This window comes from Archocentrus centrarchus, chromosome 3 (genome assembly GCF_007364275.1).
Source record: "Archocentrus centrarchus isolate MPI-CPG fArcCen1 chromosome 3, fArcCen1, whole genome shotgun sequence".
In the NCBI taxonomy this organism is placed as follows: Eukaryota; Metazoa; Chordata; class Actinopteri; order Cichliformes; family Cichlidae; genus Archocentrus; species Archocentrus centrarchus.
Window position 1 is genome coordinate 1626996 of NC_044348.1, and position 25707 is coordinate 1652702.

At 40.7% G+C, this 25707-nt stretch overlaps 1 protein-coding gene across 2 annotated transcripts in view; it reads left to right on the top strand.

The window, feature by feature from the left end:
• samd4a (sterile alpha motif domain containing 4A) overlaps window positions 1-25707 on the top strand; it is a 53483-nt gene that overhangs the window by 11295 nt on the left and 16481 nt on the right. For both annotated transcript variants that reach the window (XR_004019696.1, XM_030725887.1), the window contains exons 3-7: window positions 15566-16156; window positions 19963-20250; window positions 21490-21599; window positions 22434-22520; window positions 25443-25689. Coding sequence is in view for 1 of the 2 variants with exons in the window: in XM_030725887.1 (XP_030581747.1) it covers window positions 15566-16156; window positions 19963-20250; window positions 21490-21599; window positions 22434-22520; window positions 25443-25689 (1323 nt within the window). In the remaining variant the exon portion in view is untranslated. The remainder of the gene's footprint in view (window positions 1-15565; window positions 16157-19962; window positions 20251-21489; window positions 21600-22433; window positions 22521-25442; window positions 25690-25707) is intronic.

Here is a 25707-nt window from a genome sequence, read left to right on the forward strand (position 1 = left end):
ATTCTGTTGTAGATTTCCTGGTGTGCTTGGGATCATTATCTTGCTGCATGGCCCAATTTCAGTCAAGCTTTAGCTGTCAGACAGATGGCCTCACATTTGACTCTAGAATTCTTTGGTATACAGAGGAGTAGGGCTGGGCGATATATCGAGATTTTAAGAAATATCGATATGTTTTCATACTCGTTATAAGATGAGACAATATTGTTTATATCTATATAGTCTATGTCGCATTACAATCATGCTTGTAGATCCACCACTTCACCTTCCTCTTCTCCCAATTTGTCTCTGCACAACTTCACACTGCCCCGCCTCGCTCCCTCACCGGTTCACCCGTAAATCATGCAGGAAGCGACAGCATGGAGAAGTAAACCAACACGAAGCTACTGAAGAGGGGCTGGTTAGTAAAAAGAGAAACAATTCTCAGTTATTTGGAGATCGTTTGGATTAAAATTGTCAGATGAACAGATTTTTTCTGTAGAGAATGCTGCAAACAAGTCCCAACAAAAGGATCGAGCACTCATCTTTTCCACTATGTATACTGATGCTAATGCTATTCAATTCAATTCAGTTTTATTTGTATAACGCCAAATCACAACAAACAGTCACCTCAACGTGCTCAACGTGAGCAAGCACTTGGTGACAGTGGGAAGGAAAAACTGACTTTAAACAGGAAGAAACCTCCAGCAGAACCAGGATCGGGGAGGGGCAGTCATCTGCTGTGACTGGTTGGGGCTGAGGGGAGAGAGACAGGACAAAAGATATGCTGTGGAAGAGAGCCAGAGTTTAATAAATTAGAGTTTAATTAAATGCAGAGTGAAGTATAAACAGAATAGAAAAAGGTGGCCGCGTCGCTAGCTGACTGCTACAATAACAGCTGAAGTCCTCAGCCAGGCTCAGCTAGCTAGAACCCTGCTGACTGAAGGATGGAATTTTGTTCATTCGGTCTGTTTACATGTTTTGTTTTTAGCACAGAGCACTAGATATACAGCAGTACACATGGGAGGAAGCACTTTGAAATCTACTTCACTGGACACTGGCTTTATAAAGAATAAGTCAGCCTTTTGCTCTCTTTTTCTCTATCTTTTGTGTTTACATTTTAATAGCACAGCTGTGAGACTTTTGTTATGGAGGAAAAAAAGCATTAATTTATTTGAGGAGCATTATTATTTAAATATGCCAATAGTTTATTTTTGAGCAATTTCTCATGTACATCTACAGCTGAATGATAATAAAAGTGCCCGTGTGATATCTGTGTTATTTAGCTTTGACTCAGAAGTGGCTTTTTGTCTATACCTTTTAGGAGCAAATAAATAAATGTAAAAAAAAAAAAAGATAAATAGAGAGAGAGATAGATAGATATAGATATATAATATTATAGATAGATAGATAGATAGATATAGCCCTAGCCCTAGCCCTACAGAGGAGCTCATGGTCAACTCAATGACTGCATGGTGCCCAGATCCTGTGGCTGCGAAACAAGCCCAAGTCATCACCTTTTCACCACCGTGCTTGATGAGGTGTTTGTGCTGATATGCTGTGTTTGGTTCAAATATGAAGCCGTGTACTATGACTGAATATCTCAATTTTGGTCTCATCTGTCCTAAGGACATTGTTCTTGTTTAGAGGCACCTTTGGAAACCTAAGCTGACTATGCAGTTTAAATTTGCTTCCGCTATTAACAAAGAAATGTTGCTTCACATCCATGTGCAGGGAAGGGAAGGGAAGGGTGAGAACAGGTGAGAGATACCAGTGCATCTCATAGATAGTCAGTCTGATCCTGACCGGAGCAGACATAGAGGCGTATAATGTTTCCCCATATAGCTCCCCAGACTCTCAGCCCAGCCATCCCCACCCTGCTCTCAGCAGCTGGTTGTATTATATAGTGAACTTCTTGTGTGTGGGACTGTTTAAGGTTGGGGGCCACCCAGTCTCAAGTGTACTGACAAGCCAGGACACACATTAGTATAAAAAGAAGAAATATGCTTTTAGGCTGTACACTGTCCCATTGTGTTACATGTGAAGCTGATATTATACACAAAAACTGTTGCCCCAGATTTACTGTGCATTTTAATAACAGTGTTGTTTTAGTTCTTTTAGGTTATAACTTTGCTGAGAAATATCTGAGCTCTTTCCTGTTCAAAAATAAAAGGTACAGGTACAAATAAATTCAAACATTTGTCTTTTTGGATATTTGTGTATTGCATAGGCATTTAATTTTCAGTTTGGGGATTTGTTTTTGTTTTTTTCTGATTGTGTGGGTTTTTTTTTTTTTTATTTCTTTCTTTTAAATGGGGAAACATAATACCATCTCAGCTTGTTCCCTTAACATCCCTGTCACTCACAGCAGTTATCACGCTTTAGTTCACTCACTGTTGCCCTTTCAGTGACTTTGCCCTAAGATACAGCAATATAGCAATATTACTCCTTTGGACATTTGATATCATCTGAGATTAGAGTGGTGAATTTCAGAGAAAAAAATATTCTTTGATTAGTCAAGGAGCCATATCTCTTTACTTTGTTGTTTAAAAGGGAATGCTACATGTACATACTAGTGAGAAAGTCTGGATGATGTAACAGCACTAGTTTTAAATACTAAAATAGAAATACTGTACATTGATGTTTACCTTTAATCCTACTCATTCTTTATTCCTAGGCCGACTCTTTTGGAACTTGGTATGAGTATTAAATGTGCAAAGCGCTACACAATGTTTTGTATTGTCTTGTTCTTCTGAAACTTGTCGTGAATATTTATTAAGTCAACAAAATATTGCAGATAGACTTTCTATTTTTGATGGGGTTTTTTTTCATACATTTTCAAAGATTTTAAGAAATACTGTACATTGATTAATTTCAGGTTCTATTCCATCCTTATTTATTGGCAGATCTGCCAATAAATAAGGATGGAATAGAACTGAGCAAACATCTACAGAATGTTGCAGATGGATTTTCAGTTATTTTACTTTTTTAAATTTGTAAAAAATAAAATAAGCTCAACGCTGGTTGACCTACAGCCAAATTAGTTTCTGTTCCAATACATCAGATATTGTGCAAGTAAAACATTTGACAGCAGTGCTCTAGAGGTCCACAGGTCTCTTGCTTTTAAACCTACACTGTCTCTACTAAGCTGTAAGAATGCATGCAGAGCTCAGCAAAAAGTCTCTAAAGTGCCATGCTAAGAAATCTGATTGGCAAACTATAAGTGATTTTAGCTTGCAGTTCCAACAGCTTTAATAGAGTAATATGTTTCTTTCTCTCGGAGGTCTTGTTACAAAGGTGTCAGGAGTCGGTCCCCTTGTAGTTGAATTTTTGTACCAGATTGAATTATTTTTTTTTTTAAATCTTTAAACATATTAATTCATCTTATTCATGAAACAGTATTGATGAAAGGCAGCAACAACTTAATATGTGAAGACTGCTGCCAGGGACATTTTTAGTTTTCTAGTCAACAGCAGTTGAATGTGTGACTCCTGTCCAGTCTCAGCTGTGTCTCTGATTGTCCTTTGTGTCCTCACATGAATGGACGATGACAGTGGAGACACAGCAAGGCGCCACCGGCTGAACAGTTTATTTTGAATTAGTTGACATGCTGCTGGCTGCAGAAGACTGAGTGACATCAGCAGGTCCAGTCGCCATGAGAACCCACTATGGCAACAGTTGCTGTGACGGCCATGCGACAGGACTTTTTAAATATCTGGTGTGTTGAAATGACCTCAACTAAACCCTCCAGGAAGTGATCCAGTGTATACAGTACCAAATACTGGATCTGGAATTCAGACATCCTGTGTTCTTCCTGATTTGGCATTTCAGCCAAATAAATGCAATGCAACTTTTTTTTTTTTTTTTTTTAAATAAAGCTTGTCTAAATGATATTTATGCTTTACATTTGCTGTCTACCCAAATGACAGGGTATGTATATTAAATCATTCTCTCAATATTGGATATAAGATATGTTTGACATGATAAAGTGCAGTATAAAACATAATATACTGTGCAGCACATCCTAGATTTGCCTCTGTATATCACTGCAGAAAGATTTATATTTTAAATTAGGAATTACTATCATTTTTATACATATAGGTTCAAAATTAATTGGACAAACTAACACGTTAAATGTAAGGCTTGTTTATGATACTTGAATGAAAATCCTGTGATGCCTGCTAGGCCTTTACTGCAGCCACCTTCAGCTGCAGCGTGATTGTGGGTCTTTCTGCAGTTCAGTTTTGTCTTCAGTGACTGCTGATTAGCAGCCGTTTCTGACCGATGGAATTGTCCAATCCAAAATCAGTAGCTGAAAAGAAAAAAAACCCAAAACATTCTATTGTTTTTTGGATTGGACACAGTGACTTATATAAGGTTGATAGCACTTTACGCACAGATTAACCCACAGGAAAATCAGGATTCAAATAAATCCATCTATCCATTTTCTTCCGCTTATCCAGTTCATGATATTTTGTCCATAATCGAGCAACTTTATCTTCTACTAGTCTGAAACGTCCCCTTGCATAACACATCTCTTTGGCTCATTGTTTGATTTTGTTGTTTAATAGACCACAGCACTAAAGCACTTTACAAAGATGCATCCCTATTAAGCTCACAAATGTACCAGAAACAATTACCCCAACCACACCACCAGTACAGTAGTGAGTGTGTGTGTGTAAATGTGTGCTGCTACTTCCCAACAGGTATGCATATAATCCTTTCTTCCACAAAGGAAAATAGTTGTATAAGGGAAGAAATGTGGCTTTGAGCAGGGGAAAAGACGGAGAAATGAGAGCGGCTGATGGGCCCCTGACTGCCATTTCCTTAAATAGTGTTGTGGGCTTCTCCAGTCCAGTCCTGGCAGAGCAGAGGCTCGCATTCCCAGCATAGCTGTGACTGCCACATTCAGAGCCTCCCCAACACTGTAGTGCAGCGTACACATCTACAGGTAGACTAAAAAAAAATCATTTGCCCTGCTTTTAGCCCCCCACCCTGCTTCCTCCAGACATGCATCCACTTAATACTGCAGCAGGCGAGAGGAGAGGATGTTGGGAAAGACTGGAGAGGAAGTGAGAATGGAGGGGGGTCAGAGTAAAGGATAGCAAGGAATTGTCTTCCATTCATACTGCAGCCATGTTCTTCTATTTTGAAACTTCCCCCACTGCTGGAGACAGTCATCACATGAGCATGTCACTTAACCAAAATTAAGGGCTTGCCCTGTCTTAATAAAGAATCCATTGATAAAGTATATGACTAAATTTTTAATAGTGTACTTTGTCTCTCAATTGAAGAATTAACTTGTAATGAGGTCAAAGAGCATGTCACAGTACTGTCACCACCTGGATGTTTTTCACTTGGCAGACTTCTTGAATGACGTTCAGAGCGCCCGTGAAATGATGTTGGATACTGTGAGTGTCGCTCTTCTCTGATGAAGCCGATAAAGCAGGATGTCGGCATCTGAAGCAGTCATAATGATGCTTTTCCTTTTTCCCAAGGAAGAGAGACACACACATGCACACAGACAGTCAGGCAGGTGCTTCCCACTTTAAGCACATACACACATTCTCGCATCGGCTACTGTTTAAAACATTACACAGTATAAATAAATAAGCACCCAAGAGGAAAAGGCATACTTTACACCTACCACACTCCCAACGCTGCTGAATACACACGCAGAGACTTGCACACAATGTGATAACCGGATGAGAACAGTGCTTTGTGTAATGTTCTATAATTTGACCAGGTGTCCTGGCTATGTCAGTGTAAGACTGCTACAAAGGGCATTCCTCTTCCTGTTCTATTGTGAGGCACAGGAATCTCTCACAGCTTCTTTCTCTGTTTGTTGAAGCACCTTGGAGGGACAGAGTAATCTTTAATTCATCAAAAGTGACTTGTGTGATCTGAACACAGGAGGACTAAGCATTTCCTGTGGTCTATTTTTTTGAGTGAGGCTATGTAATTATTTTTAGTTTAGAATTTTTTTTTTTTTTTTTTTTTTTTTTTTTGTCATTTAGTCTTCTGTCTAGTATCTTCTGGTTTGTGCTATGAAAACATAGTGATATAGCAGGAAAGCTTAGACCATTTTTTTTTAACAGTAGTGTACAAGATGAAATTATTTAATCAGCTGATTACGCAGATGGATTTGTCAGTGTTTCACATCATCAATCTTCAGTTTTCTGTAAATGAAGAATCAATGCATTTTTCTCTCATATCACTTTAAATGTACTGCTTTTTACAGCGTTAGGCTCTCTGTTCACTCGCAGATCACAGAATGCCTGAGCTGACAGTAACAGACACTCCTGTTGTGCTTGATTGAAGGAAAGGAGGCTGCATGTTAACATGAAACGGATGCTTGTCAGTAATTTTTTTTTTTTTGGTTTTTTTTTTTTTTTTAAAGCAGTCTATTGTTCAAATATCCAGATCAGACGAGCATGTGCCCAAGAGAGAGTTAGCAGTGAGAGCGGCGTAAATCACCTGCTGACTGGTTTCCTGACAGTTTGGACTGTCTGTTTCCTCTCGTTGAGCTTCACGTGTCAGGCACAATAATTATTTAGACAGGTATAGATCTTCCCTCACTGCTCTCTTCCTCAGTTTTAGCAGTGGACTTAGGTTTCAGTTCTGAAGTTGAACCATAAGTAATTATCTTAAGCCATGACATCGACTTATATCCATCTCTGCTATATCCATATAGGCCAGCCTTTCAGTGGTAGCGTGTCCACTAAAACATCACCATATCATTTGTTTTAAAGGCTTGAAGGTTTTTTCCTACTACTGATTAGAATCTGATACATTTTTAAAATGGTACTGTGGCCCTTCCCTTTGGATTATGAAAGCCCCACACCTTTATGATGGACCCTTCCCCTTCAGAGCCAAAATGTATTTTTAAAGTTACCAGTCTGCCCAAGATGCCCAGTGGGGAGCAGTAGCCAATCTACCTGCATATGTAATATGTATATAGCAGACAAAAGTAGTCCAAATATACTCAAATGTCATCCTCCAAGTTGGAAAAGTGGAAATGAGTGTATACCATAGTGGGACTGTTGGGTACTGTCATCTGTTGTTCATCTGTCATTTTAAATATCTACTTTAACTTGATGATTTTGATGAGACTCTTGGCCTAAAACAGAACATGAAATTTTCATTGCAGCATCCATTCTTTCATGTTTAAAATCTTCTCACATGATGCTTGCTGGTGAATTATTCAGTGACTTTTGGGAAGAGAACTGTTCAAGATTCGCTTTGTTCACACAGTGTCCTCGACCTACTTGAAAGATTTCTCGTGTTTAGCTTGAACGTGACTGATAGGACAGGATGTTCTTTGTGTAGCCTTTGTACCGCTGGTGTTGGGCTGGGTAAAAATTGATGGCTGAGCACCACTTTTTAGGCACATTTCCATTCTTCACCACAGTTGCATTGCAGATGGGATGTGAATGTAATTTTAAAAAATGATTCCAGTGTGAATGAAAATGATTGCTTCAGCTATGTTTGCATTTGCCAACTTGTTAGTTATCTAGTCAATTATGGACAACTTTCAGCTTTTCAGTATGACCTGACCTTTATCCAGTATTCACGCTCAAAACTGTATTATAAGTAATTTGCTGTTTAAGCAATTTCAAGTTTTTTCTTCCAAATTTTAAAAGTCTATTTTATATGATTCTGTTCCGTATTAGTTACATTTATTGTAATTGACAGGTTGGGGACTCCTCTTCCTTTTCATCCTTACAGAGCCCCATGTTTGTATTAGGGCCTGTGGGAGCCTGCCTGCTCTGCTTGTCACAACATGCACTCTCTCACTCAATTCATTCTGCTTTATTTGCATACATTTCAGGTGAGCAATATTGCCAGAGTGTCAGGGTTACAATTCATAAATGTAGTGAGGGGGTAAACTTTCAGTCCATCCATTTTCTTCTGTGTAATTTTCTCAGGGTCACGTGGGGACTGCAGCCTATCCCAGCTGTCATAGGGCGAGAGGCAGGTTGTCAGTCTGTTGCAGGGCTAACACAGAAACAGACAACCATACACACTCATATTCAGACCTATGGGGAATTTAGAATCACCAGTTAACCTAACCTCATTAATTGAATAACTGCCAGAGTACACGGAGAGAACCTGCGCAGACACGGGGGGAACATGCAAACTCCACGCAGAGAGGCTCGGGCCAGATGTTAGATTTGAACCCAGAACATTCTTGCTGTGAGGCAGCAGCACTAACCACCACATCACCATGCTGCCCAAAAGATTTACATTCATTAATAAAATTCAATTCAGTTTTATTTATATAGCACCAAATCACAACAAACAGTCGCCTCAAGGCGCTTTGGATTGTGGGTAAAGACCCTACAATAATACAGAGAAAACCCAACAGTCAAAACGACCCCCTATGAGCAGCACTTGGTGACAGTGGGAAGGAAAAACTGACTTTAAACAGGAAGAAACTTCCAGCAGAACCAGGCTCAGGGAGGGGCAGTCATCTGCTGTGACTGGTTGGGATGAAGGGAGAGACATAATAACAAAATAAACAAACAAAATAAATGCATACAGTACTTTCTGCATGTCTTGAGCCAACCCTCATTTCTCTAGTGTGTGTGTGTGTGTGTGCTTGAGTGGAAAGTGCTCAAGTGTCTTACATTACAAGAATTAAGAGTTATGCACTTCTGATTTTTTTTTTTTTTAAATAAATGGGGGGAAATAAACTTTATACATATTTTTGTACTTCATCAAAAATATTCTGTACCATGACTTGTGTACTTCTATGAATTTGTATGTTTTTGTAGATCCTTTCTTCCAAAGACCCACTTTCTGCCACCTCAAAGTTATCTTACTCTTAATGTGCCACATAAATTGTATTGACATCATCATATCTGTGTATGTTGTAACACAACTGCACAAATAAATAAATCTTGTAATGTTACTGGCCTTGAAGTTATGCAACTGACATTACAAGTAATATTTGTTTTCCTTTATGCAGCAAGCGGTTTGCTCTTATATATGTTCCACAGATATCCTCTTGTTTGGTAACAAATGATGGGACATTGTGATATTGTGAGTGATTCTGAAGTGTGAAGGCCTGGCTGTGAGTAAGGATAGGTCTGGGGCTTGGTCTGCATGTGTGTTTTAGTGAGAGAGCAAACTTGGATCCGTTAGGAATCGCTGCATTCTCCAGCAGCAAACCTTGTGGTATGCCAGCACATTCCCAACTGCTGAGCTAGAGAATCCACCCGGAAAACAGGAGCAGGAACCTTTCCTCAACCCCCCCCCACTTCAAATATCTACTACTCAGCCTTTCTTAAAGTTGTTCTTCTCAAGTAACCCACACCAGACCCTTTTTCTCAGCTGCTTTTTATCTAAATTACTTCCCTGGACATGGACATTCTCATGTATCCATGTTTTGTTTTCTGACGGGCTTTAATATTTTTATGTGTTTGTGGTTTAAAAAGTCACCCCAGGACGTTTCGCTCAGACATTTCCATCTCCACCAGTCTTTTGTCTCTTTGATTGTGGTGTTTCTGGCCTCCTTGGTAGGTCCTTTCCTAGCTAAGCCCCCTGCTCTGTTTATCGTTGGTAAGCGCTCTTGTTTGCTGTCCTCTGGTTGGTAAAGGAAACATGCCATGTTAGACAGTGTTGGATCAACAGCAGCTGCCAGAAATGGGACAAAGTGAACCAGTCTTATGTTTGTTTTGCTAACAGGAGAAGCACAGGACAGAGGTTCAGAGGCCAAACCCACACTAAGGTCTTTAACTTGAGGCATGTAGGATTTTTCTTACTAACCCAAATTATACATCAGCTGTGTCTTTGTTATACTTCTATCCTAAATGTAATCCTAATTTGAACCCAAAACCTCAAACTTATTTAATCAAACTACACAATTTTCTTTTCCTCCCTTTCTCCACGTTCAACACACAGTGTGTCATCAAGTATGATTGGGATTTTGTGTCCCTTTACTAACCACTAATATGGGCTTATCTGTTGTGCTAGCTGCCGTGTTGTGGCTTTGTGTGCTGTTGACCCATCTATATTTAGAACGAGTGGAATCATGTGCCTTCGTGTGTGTGTGTGTGTGTGTGTGTGTGTGTGTGTGTGTGTGTGTGTGTGTGTGTGTGTGAGAATCTTCATTGGGGTGTGTTTGCACATAACCAATGTGTAACAAATGAGCTAAAACAATCACATTGTTTCCATCGCTGCCTCCTGTCTTGTGATCAGAGTTGGTTGTGAAGAGGACACGCTGAGCCCAGCTCAGGGTCAGAGTTGAACTCTTCTTACTTGGAGAGCCAGTTTGATATTAATTAAAGTGACTTCCTGTAGTAGTTGTTGCTATTCCTGGCTGTTTGAGGTCGGTTTTCTTTGTTTCTTTGTTTTTGAGCAGAAAAGCTGGGATGACAGCTCAGAGTAATGAGCCAGTGCCACCTTCTTGTTTGTCAGTGATTTGAATCCTGTGGTCATCTGCTCATAGTTACTGGAGTGAAACTTGTCATTAAAATAGACCAAAAACACATCATTATTATGATAAAAATAGTAAATCTGGTATTAAGATGTTTTTCATTATGTTGACTCAATATTATTTTGAGTGTTTTCTCTTTTTTGGCAAAAAATGAAGCTGGATATTAGTTGAACAGGCAACTATGCAAAGAATCAAACTAATATATTATGGAATGAATAGATATATAAAAATGCTTTGGCTAATTAACGAATATTCCATTCAAAATTTCAGTTGGTTTTATCAGCTCACTACAATATTTATTGACCCTGCTTAATAACAGTACAGTTTGCTGCTTTTCCACAAAGATGGATGATTTTTATTAACCCACTTAAGTTAATCTGGGGTTTTCCAGGGCTGTGGCCGTGTTCAGAAACATGTTCATAGCTTATTTTGTGAAAAGGGGCTTTTATTTTCTTAAGTGCTCACATGTACTTACAGAATTTGAGCTGAACAGCCTCCTCAGAACAAGTAAGAACTGGTTGCATTCAGATTTTTGCTGTAGCTGAACAGTTTTATATTAATAGACTTTGCTAAGGGAGATGTTTAGGGAGGGGAAAAAATCAGTCACACTCCAAAGTGCCTTGGAGTAAGGGGTGTCACAGCAAAGGCTGTTTATTTCCCCAATATTAAAAAAAAAAGAAAACAATGGCAGGACAAGAACAAGACCTTTGCATTCAACCTTATGAATGGGAACAGCTTCTTTGTGACAGAAAAATGGCATTAATACTACAAAAAAAAAATTTTTTTTTTTTTGTTTGTTTGTTTTTTAGTTCATAACAAGAATGTGATTGCAAGCTGAGTAATGAATGGCAAACTGTTGGTGAGTGTGTAGAGTTAAAGTGATTCCCCTCTCTTTCCTGTCTGTGTGCTTTCTGTCTTTTTTGTACATCTTGTGCCAGCACAGTGGCCATGTTGTGGGGAAAGGTGGACAGTTTGATGTGAGGCTGACAGAGCAGGAATTATACTCTGGGGAAGGGCTGTGTTGTTGCCCGAGAGGGTGTCAGAGGGCAGTGCCAGGGCAGGATGGCACACAGAGTTCACCAGCAGACATTGTTCACATTGGGGAAACGCTGTGTCAGCCTCTCTCTGAGATTTCACTGTTTGTCTGAGTCTGACTTTCGTTTTCAGCATTTCTTCTCTGTGATGCTGGTGTGATTCATCATCTCCCAGCATGCCCCTGACTGTCTACTGTGGAAGGACAAAAGTAACATAGCTATGCCTCATTTAATACCACACAGGAGTCGTCTCTCACTTTGATTTCTGTTGCTTTAATTGGTCATGTCACTCTGTTTCGGACTCAGACATTTTAAGGTTGACTTTTTTTTTCCCTCACATTGTTGAATACCTGACCACAGGTTGTTGTTCACTAAACTCACTTGTGTCTACTTATAGAAACAGGTGTTTCAGGTGTGTTTGTAGAGGTGAAGAAGTTCATCAGAGCCACTCACTAAAGATCTCAGTAAAACACTGAGTCAGAAATAAGAGGAGGTGCTGGTAGTTTTGTGTCAGTGTTTCCAGTGTTGCTCTTCTCTGTCAGTGTCGTAACCTCCTTTTAACTATTCCTCTCTTCATCCCCACCCTCCTTTACTCTACTTGGGTGAGATTGGCACTTTCCTTTCAAAGCTCATGGTGGGGTCGGCCATACTAGGTCAGGAAGTAAAGAGAGTCTGACATGCTTTGGGAAGCTTTTGTAATCCTCTCCCCTTTGAATTTCATTTATCTTCTTAGGTGACTATGGAATGATAATGAACATTATGAGTGTGGTTCAGTTCTTTTGTAATTCTTAACATTTATCCACCCTGTGTTGGTTTTGCACTTATTCACTCGTACTCTGTTTATCTGGGTCAAATCAGGTCCATTTTTGTAATAAGCAGTGTAGTTTTTCCAAGCATTTGTCCATTTATCTTTGGTAGATATGATGATTGTGATGACTCTTTTTGAGTAGCAAGAAGGCATTGCTCGGTCATTGACCTCTTGACCTTTTAACCTTGGAGTAATCTCTCAGTAAGCTGGAAGTGGCCTCCTGACTTCATGGTGTGAAGCTTTCAAACCTTTCCTCATTTTGTCTTATTATTTCACCATGGAACACACACAACTAATTTCTGGCTAGTGAATTTGACTGACAGATATGTGCATATGTATGTGTTAGTGGTATCCATTCACATAAGTGCTGATTTAATGCTCATTTTAGCTGTGGTCAGCTGCAGCTGTGGGTCAGTTTCATATAGTTGTGCAAGATTATCACAAAATTCTTCCAGACATCTTTGCTAACTAACAGTGCTGCCATTATTTAAACTAATTTTAAAAGGCCCTTTATTTACAGATGTTTAGCAGTGTCTTATTCTTCCTTTTTAACTTTATGTTGCACTTTGTGGGCGAGCAGGAGGGTTTTTGTGTTCTGTTAGTGTTTTTTTTTTTTTTTTTTTTTTCTTTTCTGAAAGTATGAAGGGGAGGACACTGATATGCACTGAATTCAGAGGGGAAGGCGAGAAGCTACAGCACAAACCCCTTTCATACACACAACCCTTCGGATAGCTGTTAACTGTGTTAAATTGCTTGACTTGATGTGACAGTCTTGGGTAGGCTGATTATCAGAACTGCAGGAAAATCATTTCCAGGAGGGGGTCTGTCCTGACTTCAGTCATTAATGGAAAAAAAAAAATAGTAATAATAATAATTGATCACCCTTGAAGGAGAATGTTACTTAAGCATATCATAATTATGGTATATGCTGGGATGTGTAAGTTTCCTATACTATTTTCTTTTTTCAAGGAACTCCATGTTGGCTGGTGTTTAAAGTTTTTTAGTATCACTGATTCAAGACTAACATTTTTTTATATAAGTATCGTACATCATTTTAATATTCTATCTTACATAGACACTTACTTGCTGATGTTATTATTGTTTAGTCAGGCCTTCTCATGGACCCTAAATTGTGATGGTTCTCACTGCTCAAGTCATTTCAAATATTTGACAAAAATAATTAAAATTATATTGATTTAATTAAACTTAATTAAACTTTTTTAAGATGGCTATGTACCAATGCTTCTCTAAGTTTCCTTGGAGTATTCAAGATTTTTGCTTTACATGTTAATGTTTTCCAGTCATTGGGATATAACTAAGTTTTAATCATGGAACAATTCCTGTTCCCAGATGGAGTAAGGCTTGTCTCATTCATAGGAATGAAGAATTACATCATCCTTGGAGCAGAGGGGAGTCAGAGTGGAGTAACTCCAAGGCTCCCTCACACACCTCACTCTCATTCCTTCCATCTATTTCCTCCCCCCACGTCTCTCAAACTAATTTCTGCCTCCATCTGTTTCTGGACTTGATCTAGTTCAGTATTTATTGTCCATTCATGGCATCATATTAGCTGATCTGTTAGCTAAAGGAATCTGAAACAAAAATCACTAAATCACGCAGCTGTGAGTGAGTGGGGGCCAGCTTTGCTCGCCGATGCAAAGGGAAAGTGTGGGTGAGGTTGGCCTTATGAGTGGAACAGAAAAATCTGAAGGCTCTGTCGTTTTGACAGATTTTTTTTTTTTGTGATAAGGTGTTTCTTTCTTGTGATACATGTAAGGTTTTTTCACTTAGTTACAGAATGTTAGTGTTTCTAATGTCTGGTAATTTTTTTATGTGCATTTGTCTGGTGGTTGTGATATGATACTGTGTTGATACTATTTTTTTTTTGTAAAATTATAAGAATATATTATGATTATGATTGTTGGGACGTCTGCTACCTTTGGGGTCATTTTCTCTAGATGTTTTTCATTGTGTAATTGAGGTCTTTGAGTGTTTCTGTGACAACTGCAGGTCACTGAAGGGTGCAGAGCTTGGATTTCCTCTCAATCAAGCGATTGGTTGCAGAATTGGAAAGTAAAGTCTAGTCAGCTTTTGACCACTTTTACTGGGAGAAATTTTCAGCTGTTTCAGAACTCTGTTAATTTGAGTCTCCAGTGTGGCAGCAGAGTATGTGTTGAGGTGAAAAGATGCCTGTCCAAATTAAAAGTCCAAAATCAAATGATCATCTCTGCAACGGTCTCTGTTGACATAGGTGAATATGTTCAAGAAAGTGGGCATTTTAAGTCCATTTGGATCATATTTGCCTGTTAAAGCACAATGGCTGTGGTTAAGTGTCCTCATTATCAGTAAACATGAAAATGACAGGCTGTAGATTATGAGAGACCCTGCCCTCAAAATGACAATGAGGAAGTCTTAAAATAAACTCCAATCAATTCCCTTTATATAATCAATATATGTATCAGCCCTGAGGAAGTGTGTGTGTGTGTGTGTGTGTGTGTGTGTGTGTGTGTGTGTGTGTGTGTGTGTGTTTGTGTGTGTGTGTGTGTTATGCTGCTATTTCCACTCTGTGAGCAGATTCCATATTAAATTTTACCCTGCGGTACTGCTCATCTCTCATGAGAAGATATAAACGTGAGCTTTGTTTGGAAGGCTTCAGGGGTGGGGGTCTTCCATCTGTCCAGTCAGAACTGTATCTGTCCACTTGACAGGGCAGAGAGAGCTGTACATCACCACAAACCAGAGTGTGGCATTGGGATATCTTTGAACAGGAGGGTAAGCAGATGGATTTTTTTTTTTTTCCTAGCTCACATATGGGATTTCAAGGCACAACTTGTATCGTTAAGAATAACCACTGTGGGCAGATCATACAGACACGTCTCACAAGCAGGAAGTGAAGCCGGCCTTCCTTATGCCTCCTGTCTCTATTTGTGTGGCTGTCATAGCTGTTGCCCTGACCTCTTTGTATCTATAGCCCTGGTCCAAGATGATAGGAATGGACCCCTAATGGTCTACTGACTGGGACAACAATAGCGCTCCATGACCTCCAGGTTATGTACAAAGCTGTATAGCCTCCATTAGCAATCTACAGACCTGGGTGTTTTTAGAAGGAACAAAATAAAAGGATGATGTGACATCATCTTGGTGTCTTCTATTTTTAATCATACATGTGTTCACTAATTCATCTGTCCATCTATAAATTACATTCTCCTCTGCTGCCGCCTTAGGTATCATAAAAAAAAGTGCTGTTTAAATGGTGAGTTTTTAGTTTGTGATCCATATTGTTTTCTCCTTCATTTTGTCCCGCAGGTGTAATTAGCCAGTGGCAGAGTGAGCCTAAGGAGCGCGTCATCTCGCTCGTCCTTACCCATCTCCCGCTGCTCAAACCCGGCAATGTTGAAGCTAAGGGAGAGTACATGCGCTTGCTACCCCGCATCCTGGCCCACACCATTGAGCACGGCCATCACCTGGAGGAGTCTCGCCAGCTTCTTTCTTATGCCCTCATCCACCCCGCCACCTCCCTGGAAGACCGTGCTGCCCTGGCACTCTGGCTCAACCACCTGGAGGAGAGGGCAGCCGCACGAGGAGACTCACTGGAACGGCCGCCTCCTGCCGGACCTCATCATCACCACCAGTCTACACCTCCTTCGACCCTGACCTCCTCTGGATCCTCCTCTTCCACCAACACCTCTTCTTCAGGCAATCTGTACTCCTTGCATCACCACCAGCGTTATGGTTCTGATGACCGCCTTAATGGGTGGCAGAGCTCCAGGGATTCAGGAATAGGTGGAGGCTGGCATCAGCAGCATGGCTGTGAGAATGGGCACCTCCTTCTCTACCCATCGTCCTCTGTGCCAGCAACCATCAATACAGTCGGAACTGGTGGAGGCAGTAACACAAGTAAGTGAAGTCCTGTCTTTCCTCTGTGCCTTGTACTTGAATTCATTTCTAACAGCAGTCTGCATGCTGATAAAATCAGTATGTACTGTTGTTTGTTTCATATACACAATGTGGTGTTTAGTAGTGTAATAAATATTGTAATACAGTGGTTTCATTTCTGTAACATCCTGCCAAACCTTCCAAAATTTCAGAATTTGTCTAATGACTTATTTGTATATTATTAAAATCATAGCTGCTCCTATTAAATATAGCTATAGTTTCAAATTATGAGGTCAGCTTATATTCCTGTGAGCCAAAAACCTCAGACTTTCTAAACACCCAGTTTGTTTTGTCAGGCTCTGTTTGTCAGTGAGAATAAATATGCATATGTGGTCATCTTAAGCACATGACTGGCTCTTAAGACAGAAGCCTCGCCCAGCTGCTGTTAAACCGTTTGTTTGCTAGGAATAGCCAATTAGAAGAGAGTTGGCTTAAAGAAATGAGGAAGGGCGCTATCAGGCTTTTTTTTTTTCTTTCTTTCTTTTTTTATTAAAAGAGTGAACAAACCCAGTGACTTCATCAAGGCCCAGTTAATGAATATAAAGCAGAGTCCAAGAATAAAAGCATTTAGCTGGAAAGGAGGGATGTTTGGAGAGATCCACTTTAACTAGTTAATAACATGAATCATTTTCAGTTACAAATTATGTTGAAATTGATAAGGCTTTCAGCTCGCACTAGCTTGCGTACCTCCTAAAGTCAAGTAAATCAAAAGCACTACACTATATGAGAAGATCTCAGTGATGCCACATCCTCTCTCTGACAGGTCTGTTGATGGGCCGTCTGTCTGGGAGGACAACCCGATCACACAAAAAGCATAAAATCATCTGCATGATACAAGAAAAGGCAGCACACATTCAAATTCTTTATGAATACTTGTTTCGTTATAATTCCGTTAAACACACTCTTAAGACATAAATTGCACTCCACACTGAACACAAGCAAGTTTTGATGAATAGTCACAGCAGTTAATACACCCTGAGCAGACCAAGTGCACAGCAACTACAGAGGCTGAGTGTTAGGTGGAAGACAACACACAGGGAGGGCTGGGGTGTTGAAATTGAACATAACTATGGTCAGAGCAGGATATTTCCGGACAAGAATGCAAGGCGTCTTTTTTTTTTTTTTTTTTTTTTTTTTGTTTTGTTTTGTTTTGTTTTTTTCCCTAGGAGATGAAAGAAACAGCTGAAGGTTTATAAATAAAGGCACATTTAAAGCTCTGCTCGCTGCTCCAAGAAAGATCCTCTTGTATTTTAGACTGCTAACAGCTTCAGTCCCACACAAGACCTTAGGATTTCACAACTGACAAACTAGAGTTACCGCAGCTACCAGCACAGGATTGGTGGAGACAGTGAGCAGATGTGGGTTTTTTCTTATTTTTTTTAAACAAATGTAAATGAATAGAAGCTTTAGGCACACTGAAAGCAAACTGTGTGGGTATTGCATTATGGAATGATCACAGGGAGATGCTTTTGGCATTGGAACAGATCAGTGTTTTTCCTTCTCATTCAGGCATTTTGACTTTTGATTTATATTATGTGCCATCTTATGTGTTCATCTGGGCACAGTGAGGACTAAGCAGTATGGTCCAACATCAACCTGTGTTCTACTGACAGAACATCCTGATGACACCCCACCAATACTCTTAGCTTTAGTCCAAACCACAGCAGCACATACCACCCATCCATTCCCTTGTAAGGCAGGCTTTGTGGCAGACTGTATTTAGGGAAAATGGCTAATATTTAGGGACTGGAACTTGAAATGTTAGCTGGGCACCTATTTTAAACGGAGCCCATGACGTCCTATACATAGCGCCAACAGTAAGAGGACCGCATATAGGAGGAGAAGGAGGAGGAGGAGAGAGACTGGAGTATTGGTGGCAGTTTACCCCTGCGAGACAGACAACACAAAAAAGCTCTGACTCCATTTTTTTTCATTCTCTTCATCCACTTCAGCAGTCTCAGGAAAATATGTGATGCTAAAACTGTTTTGAGATGAAAGTATTGCTATTTTAGTAGTAACAATAACCTTGGTTTAACCCCTTAAGAGTAGACTTCACATACTTAGGGATGGAGAAATAAAGAGGAAAGTCTTTTCATGCAAACGGATATCTTGGAAATGGATTTACATGAACAGCAAAAAAAAAAATCATCCATTGGTTGAAGAGGCATTTAGTATGTTTAAAGGTTGAAACATGTCACAATCTGTAGTTTACTCAGTATTGAGTAGGAATTTTAGATTTTGAGTACTCTCTAATCATTTTCTATCATCACTGTAAGCTGTAAAGAGGCACATAGGTAATTTTCACTTCTATACAACATGGGAAACAGAAAATAGTTTTGTGGACTTGTTACCAGGAAGTAGGACATACTCAAAATCCCAGAGGGAAATGTTGTGCACTATATATTAAACAGGCACAATAAGATTTCAGATACAGCACAAAGGGGATATAAACTGGAGAGGCATATGTATTTCCTGCTTTAGAAATGCAACCTCGTTTTTCTAGTTGCCTTTATTAAAGACACACAAAAAAATTTAATGTCTGAACAACTTTTACTAATTTTTATTTCTACTACTTGGCCAGATCTATTTAGAAAAAGAGATTTTAGTCTCAGTGAGACTTTCCCACTCACCCTATGGGTGGTCTTTGTTTTCCAAACTTGAGTCCTCTACCCAGAGGCCTGGGAGCTTGAGGGGTCCTGCGCAGTATCTTAGCTGTTCCTAGGACTGAGCACTTCTGGACAGAGATCTTGGATGTTGTTCCTAGAATCTGCTGGAGCCACTCTCCCAGTTTGGGGGTCACTGCCCTGAGGGGTCCAATTTCCAAGGGGACCACTGTTGCCTTCGCCTTCCACATCCTCTCTAGCTCTTCTCTCAGCCCTTTGTATTTATCGAGCTTCTCGTGTTCGTGCTTCCTGATGTTACTGTTACTTGGTATTGCTACATCTATTACTACGGCCTTCTTCCTCTGCTTGTCCACCACTACTGTGTCTGGTTGGTTAGCCATCACCAGTTTGTCTGTATCTGGAGGTGCCACAGGATCTTAGCTTGGTCATTCTCAACCACCCTTGGGGATGAATCCCATTTTGATTTTGGCACTTCCAGGTTATAGTTGGACAGAACACAGATGTTCCTGTATATTATGCCAGCCATTTAGTTATGGCTTTCCATAAATGCCCTGCCTGCTAGCATCTTACACCCTGCTGTTATGTGCTGGATTGTCTCAGAGGCATCTCTGCACAGCCTGCGCCTGGGATCTTGCCTGGTGTGGTAGACCCCAGCCTCTATTGATCTTGAGCTCAGAGCTTGTTCCTGTGCTGCCATGATTATTGTCTCTGTGCTGTTTTTGAGCCCAGCTTTGTCCAGCCATTGGTAGGATTTTTTAGTATCAGCCACTTCTTGTGTGTGTGCGTGTGTGTGTAATATAATACACACACACACACACAGTAGCTTTGATAATGAGATCTAATGTTAGTTGTGTATAAAACATATATCTGAGACCACAGAAGACAACTAAAGTGAATGAGTCCACAATTCAATGTTTAAGAAAACCCTTCACAAGATCTAACAAGACAGGAACACCCCTGAGGAAGTAGGTGTAGTTGTACAGAGGCAGAATTGCATCTATTGTCATTGTCCAAATACATATAGATTAGAAGCCTGTAGATGTATCAAAAATTACTTCATGTTCAGTGTTCTTAACTGTGAACTGAACTGTTTGATGTTCCCAGTCAGCCTGACTGACTAGTGGTGTTGTTGCTGGTTTACAGTCCTTACAAGTGGAGGTGGCAGCCAACAGCACAGTCCCTTAAAGCGCTCCGTTTCCCTCACACCTCCCATGAGTGGCCCCAACAACCAGCCTCTGGGTCATGTATGGCTTTCCCAGGAAGATCTTCGGACTCCTAGAGGCCCAGCCCCAGACCATGCCCCTCTCTCACCACAAAGCAGCATCGCCTCCTCGGGCAGTGGAGGCAGTGAGCATCTGGAGGATGCTGGTTTAGGAGGAGGTTCAGGTCTGCATCGCAGTTCCTTCCATGAGGAGGGCAGTGGCATGAGGGGTGAGTAAGAAAGACCACTTGTTCAGCATTCATGACCTTCTGAATTATAATAAACATTGGCGTGAGGTGACTGATACACAATGTGTGTGGATGTTAAGCTTGAAGGGAATACGGGACACTCCGAAATACCAATGCTAACTCTGGGACTGTGTCACTAGATAGTGGGCTTTAAGGCAACTTGAGAGAGTTCATTTCCAAGAATCAAGGGACAAAGTAAGATGTCAGAACTTACCAGTGAGTTTTAAGTCCACACATGCTTTCACAAAAATGAAACATGAAAACATATAGGTTGTAATTATACCAGGTAAGTGCAGCTAATTTAGCAATGAGATTAAATGGATAATGAAAGGCTTTCTGAGTAGATCAAATGTACTCTCCTAAATGGGCGGATTTGGTGGGAGTGAGTGTGATGTGGAGGCTGAGAAAACGCTAGGTTCCCTGTTGTAGTCAGCAGAGTTTTCAAACATACACCACAAATTGGATGTGGCTCAGGTGGAAGAGCAGGTTGTCCACTAATCAGTACCACTATACTACAATATTGAAGCATTTTTTGGGGAAAAAAAACCTTTATTTATTTTACATAATTTATTTTCTTTGGTCCCCCAAAGTAATGGTAGAGGAACCATTGGACCCTAGCATTGATAAGGACCAATTCTGTGAAGAAACTTAGGACTGTGTGCTGTTTGTGCCTTTCAAGCATCTAGCAAGAGGGCTTGGCAGGGCAGTTTGTCAGGTTGGATGAACTTGAATTAGGTTAAAGTGTGTGTGTGTGTGTGTGTGTGTGTGTGTGTGTGTGTGTGTGTGTGTGTGTGTCTGTGTGTCTGTGTGTGTGTGTGTCTGTGTGTGTGTGTGTTACTCTGAGGCTATTACACCCCCCCCCCCCCCCCCCCCCCCCCCCAAAAAAAAAGAAAATGTGGTCATTTGGATAAACAGGAAAGTAGCTCTAACGGTCTTCATTGATGGTTTGTATAATCCAATTCACATAATCCATTATAGAGGAGATTATGTTGTCTGTAATTTTGACCACATGGTGAAATGATTTCCATAGTGTAACAAAGAATTGCTTCATTACAGACATGGCTTTGAACTAAAATATTATTTTGCAGGTTTCCTTCTTAGTCTTTATTAAATATGTATAAAATGTATTTCTGTGTATTATAGACAGTATTTGTATTGACAAAGGGATTCTGTAGGTTAGGTGATGTCTCCAGTGATGATTGTGATAATGTGCTTGCCCAGATGTTCCTGCTTGGCTGAAGAGTCTCCGTCTCCATAAGTACGCCGCTCTCTTCTCCACAATGACCTATGATGAGATGATGGCATTGACTGAAGAGCAACTAGAAGCACAGGTAAACACATAACCCACACGCTTATAGACAGAGTTAGTTGATGTAGTAATAATTACTACAATTAGCATAGCTTTTATTCTGGAAAAATTATATATATTTATACAGATACAAACTTTATATAAAAAATGGGTAAAAAACAAAGGGTAGATAAGCATGTAGGTCTGATATCCTTAACAAGAGTAAAAAAAACATGTTAGTACCCTGGACCGGAATTATGAATCCTGGATTTGAAAATCAATGTAGTCGTGTAACTAGGTTAAAGCTACTTAAGTTGAAAAGTTGATAATATTGTATTAAATGGTACAAGACATTTAGTTGTAGCTGTGTTTGTATGTAAGGGCATAGACTCTATTCTGAAACAGCGGATGCAGCTAAAATTAACATGACTCCAGCCCACCAGGAAGCTGTGTACTTCCTCCAGGTGCTGCTAATTTTTCCTCAGGCTAATGCAATACTCGTCTACACTCAGACATTGTGAACCAAAGGACCAAGAAGTTTCCAGTGAGATGCTGGATTCCATGAACCGCCATCAGCAAAAATTTCTGACCTCCAAATGAAAGATTAGTGTATGAATCTAAACCATCAGAATATTTTAAAGTAGTGAGAATGCATGTAAAGCAGACCATCTCCAGCTGCATACTACATGTGAAAAAGAAAATCAGCCCCCACCCCCTCATGAGATAGGCCTAACTCGTGCTGAGAAAGAATAAACACAAAACATCTTTCCACTTGGATGAACTTTAACACTGTGTTTGTAAGATGGATATCGTTACTGTAGGCCTGTACTGTGTCGATGAGACGGGATGTTTGATGCCAAACTGTTTCCTCCAACAGAAAGTCACTAAAGGAGCACGACACAAGATCGTTATCAGCATTCAGAAGCTCAAAGAGAGGCAGAACCTACTTCGCAGCCTGGAAAAGGTCAGAATGACTATATATATTAAATCCAAGCCTCCTCTTCCTCAGCACACGACGTAAACCATAAAGCTTATTTGTTGTTGTTTTTTTGTTTTGTTTTTAAAATTGGTCATTTAGCTTATAATCTTAGTAGACAACACAGGACTCTACCTTTACTCTAGCCCAGGGTGTGTGTGTGTGTGTGTGTGTGTGTGTGTGTGTGTGTGTGTGTGTGTGTGTGTGTGTGTGTGAGAGAGAGGGGTGGCCATTCTGAGCTGGTGTTATGTATCTGAGATGGCAGCTAAGGGAACACCTAATCCAGGAAAGAGACTTTTGGGCTCCGAATTTAAACTCATCTGCCTCCCCCACCCTTTCACTCTTTCTTTCAGTCTTTGAAGCAAGACAATGACGCTCAAGGGCACTCAATAGACAGGACTTCTTGAGGCAGCTAAATTCAGGCTTAACCTTTTAACCAATGCTTCATTTTAAAAGTGTGTTACTGTGCATTTGGAGAGCTTGGGAAACAAGACACCTGTTCCTGGATATTTTGAGTTTATACAGACTCGTGTGCTGCGTTGCACTGTGGACTGAGGCTGATATGATGCGTGTGCGGACATAAGTGAAGGACCACTAAAATATATTTTTGTTATTAGTGGTCCTGCCCCATCTGCCTGTCTTTTGTCTATATAATTTTGTACTGTTTGGTGTGTGATGATAAGTTGGAGTAAAGTTTACTTAGTAGAAAATAAAGTCACACTCACTCTGTGTTGTAATCTGAGCTTCTGTGTTTTGAAGCCAGTCTCACCTTGCGTGCATGTTGTTACATGTGAGTCCTTCCATTTGAAACGGTTGGTTCATTATCAGAAAAAGACACATGTGAAAGTGAAAGTAAAACTGAAACAGCAGAGTACAATCTGGAGCATTCAGTCAGTGCTCCTGAAAAAAGTAAGGCATTTAATAAGTGTTTTGTTATCAGTTGATATTTTTCTGTTTGGCTGCTCTCCTCTGCCTTCTGTTTTACCACATGTTTGTGCAGCCTTATTAGACATGTAATCCCTGCCTTTATTCTGCATATTAACATATCTGGTTCATGTTTGAATGAGCAACCTGGTTGATTTTATAATTGACACTGCTGAGTTTGAACTGCATCCAGTCTCACTAACAATTGGGTACACATGAAATTACAACAGCACACCTCTCTCACACGTCTTTGTGAATTGCTCGTCTAACAACACTGCTCAAAACCAATAAAGGAACAGTTTTAAAGCACATGGCATCTCAATTGGGGGGGGTCATGCTGGATATCTATACTGATATGGACAAGGTAATATGTTAAGAACCAAAGGATGCCACATTGTTTGTTGGAAATGATGCAACAGGCTGTTCGATTTTGCCTAAATGTAATTGCAACAACTCAAAATGGTACTTAGTATTTTGTATAGTCCCTTGGGTGCTTGCGTGCATGCCTGACGACATCGGGCATGCTCCTAAAGGGACAATGAATGGTATCCTGGGAATTTTTCTCCCAGACCAGGGCATCACTGAGCTCCTGGACAGTCTTACGTCCAACGTGGTGGTGTCAGATGGACAGAAATATAACGTCTCAGAGGTGTTCTATGGATTTAGGTCAGGCTAGCGTGGGGGTCAGTCAGTGGTATCAATTCCTTCATCCTCCAGGAACTGCCTTCATACTTTCACTACAAAGCCAGACGTTGTGCATCAGGAGGAGTGCAGGACCCACTGCAATAGTGTAGAGTCTGATAATGGGTCCAAGGATTTCATCCCAATACCTAATGGCAGTCAGGGTGCCGTTGCCTACCCCGTAGGGCTCTGTGCATCCCTCCATCGATGTGCCTCCCCAGACCTTCTCCTGACCCTTTCACTTCTGTAACATGTGGGCAGGGTGAACCTGCTCATCTGTGAAAAAGCTTGAGGCATCAGTGGTGGACCCTTCTGGTAATGGCAAATACCAGTTGGGCTCCACGGTGTTGGGCTCTGGGCCCACTAGAGGATGTTAGGCCCTCAGGCCACTCTCATGAAGTCTGTTTCTGATTGTTTGGTCAGAGACATTCACACCAGTGGCTGCTGGAAGTCATTTTGTAGCTCTGGCAGTGCTCATCCTGTTCCTCCTTGGATAAAGGAGCAGATACCAGTACTGCTGATGGGTTAAGGACCTCCTACAGCCCTGTCTAGCTCTCCTAGAGTAACTGTCTGTCTCCTGGAATCTCCTCCATGCTCTTGAGACTGTTCTGGGAGACACAGCAAATGTTCTGGCAATGGCATGGCACTGGATGTGCCAACCTGGAGATGTTGGACTACCTGTGCAACCTCTGTAGGGTCCAGGTATCACCTCATGCTACCAGTAGTGACACTGACCCTAGCAAAATGCAAAACCAGTGACAAAACAGTCAGAAAAGATGAGGAAGGAAAAAAATTCCAGTGGCCTCCACCTGTAAAGCCATCCCTGTTTTCGGGGTTGTCTCATTGTTGACCCTGTAGTGCACCTGTTGTTAATTTCATTAACATCAAACAGATTAACAACCCCCTCTGCTACTTAACTGACCAGATCAACATCCCAGAAGCTTAACTGACTTGATGCTGATTAAAAACTGTTACATTTTTTGAGCAACATCACTGACACATGGCCAAATCATTTTATTTTCTTTGTCACAACTCCTTTTCTAATTTGCAGTAAGATTAACAAATTTGTCTGTGATGCATTTTCTCTATTGCCAGTTCCTATCATAGATATGGGGGGTGTACACTCACTGCAGATGGCACAGATAGAGGATAAATGTATTTCCATAGATGTGGTCCACAGTGAGCATAATGCTGCAGTTTTAGTAATTTAAATGATACAATTCATCTGTCACATCAGTAGATTTCAGAATGTCATCAGTCTGTGAAGTAAAACCATCCTTAACTGCTATCATTTGCTGCTTCCAGGATGTGTTGGAGGGTGGTAATCTTCGTGCCCCACTGCAGGAGCTCCACCAAATGATCATGACTCCTATTAAGGTTTTCAGTGGTGGCGAGGAGGCCTCCTTGAATCGCCCCATGATGACCCCGGAGGGCAAAAGCACTGCACTCAGCTCGCACCTGAGTGGGGGAAGTGGAGGAGAGGCTGAGTCTGGCACAAGTGTCATCGCTGAGGGGGATCTACCTGGTCAGTTCACTCGTGTTATGGGCAAAGGTGAGCTGCACGCACCAG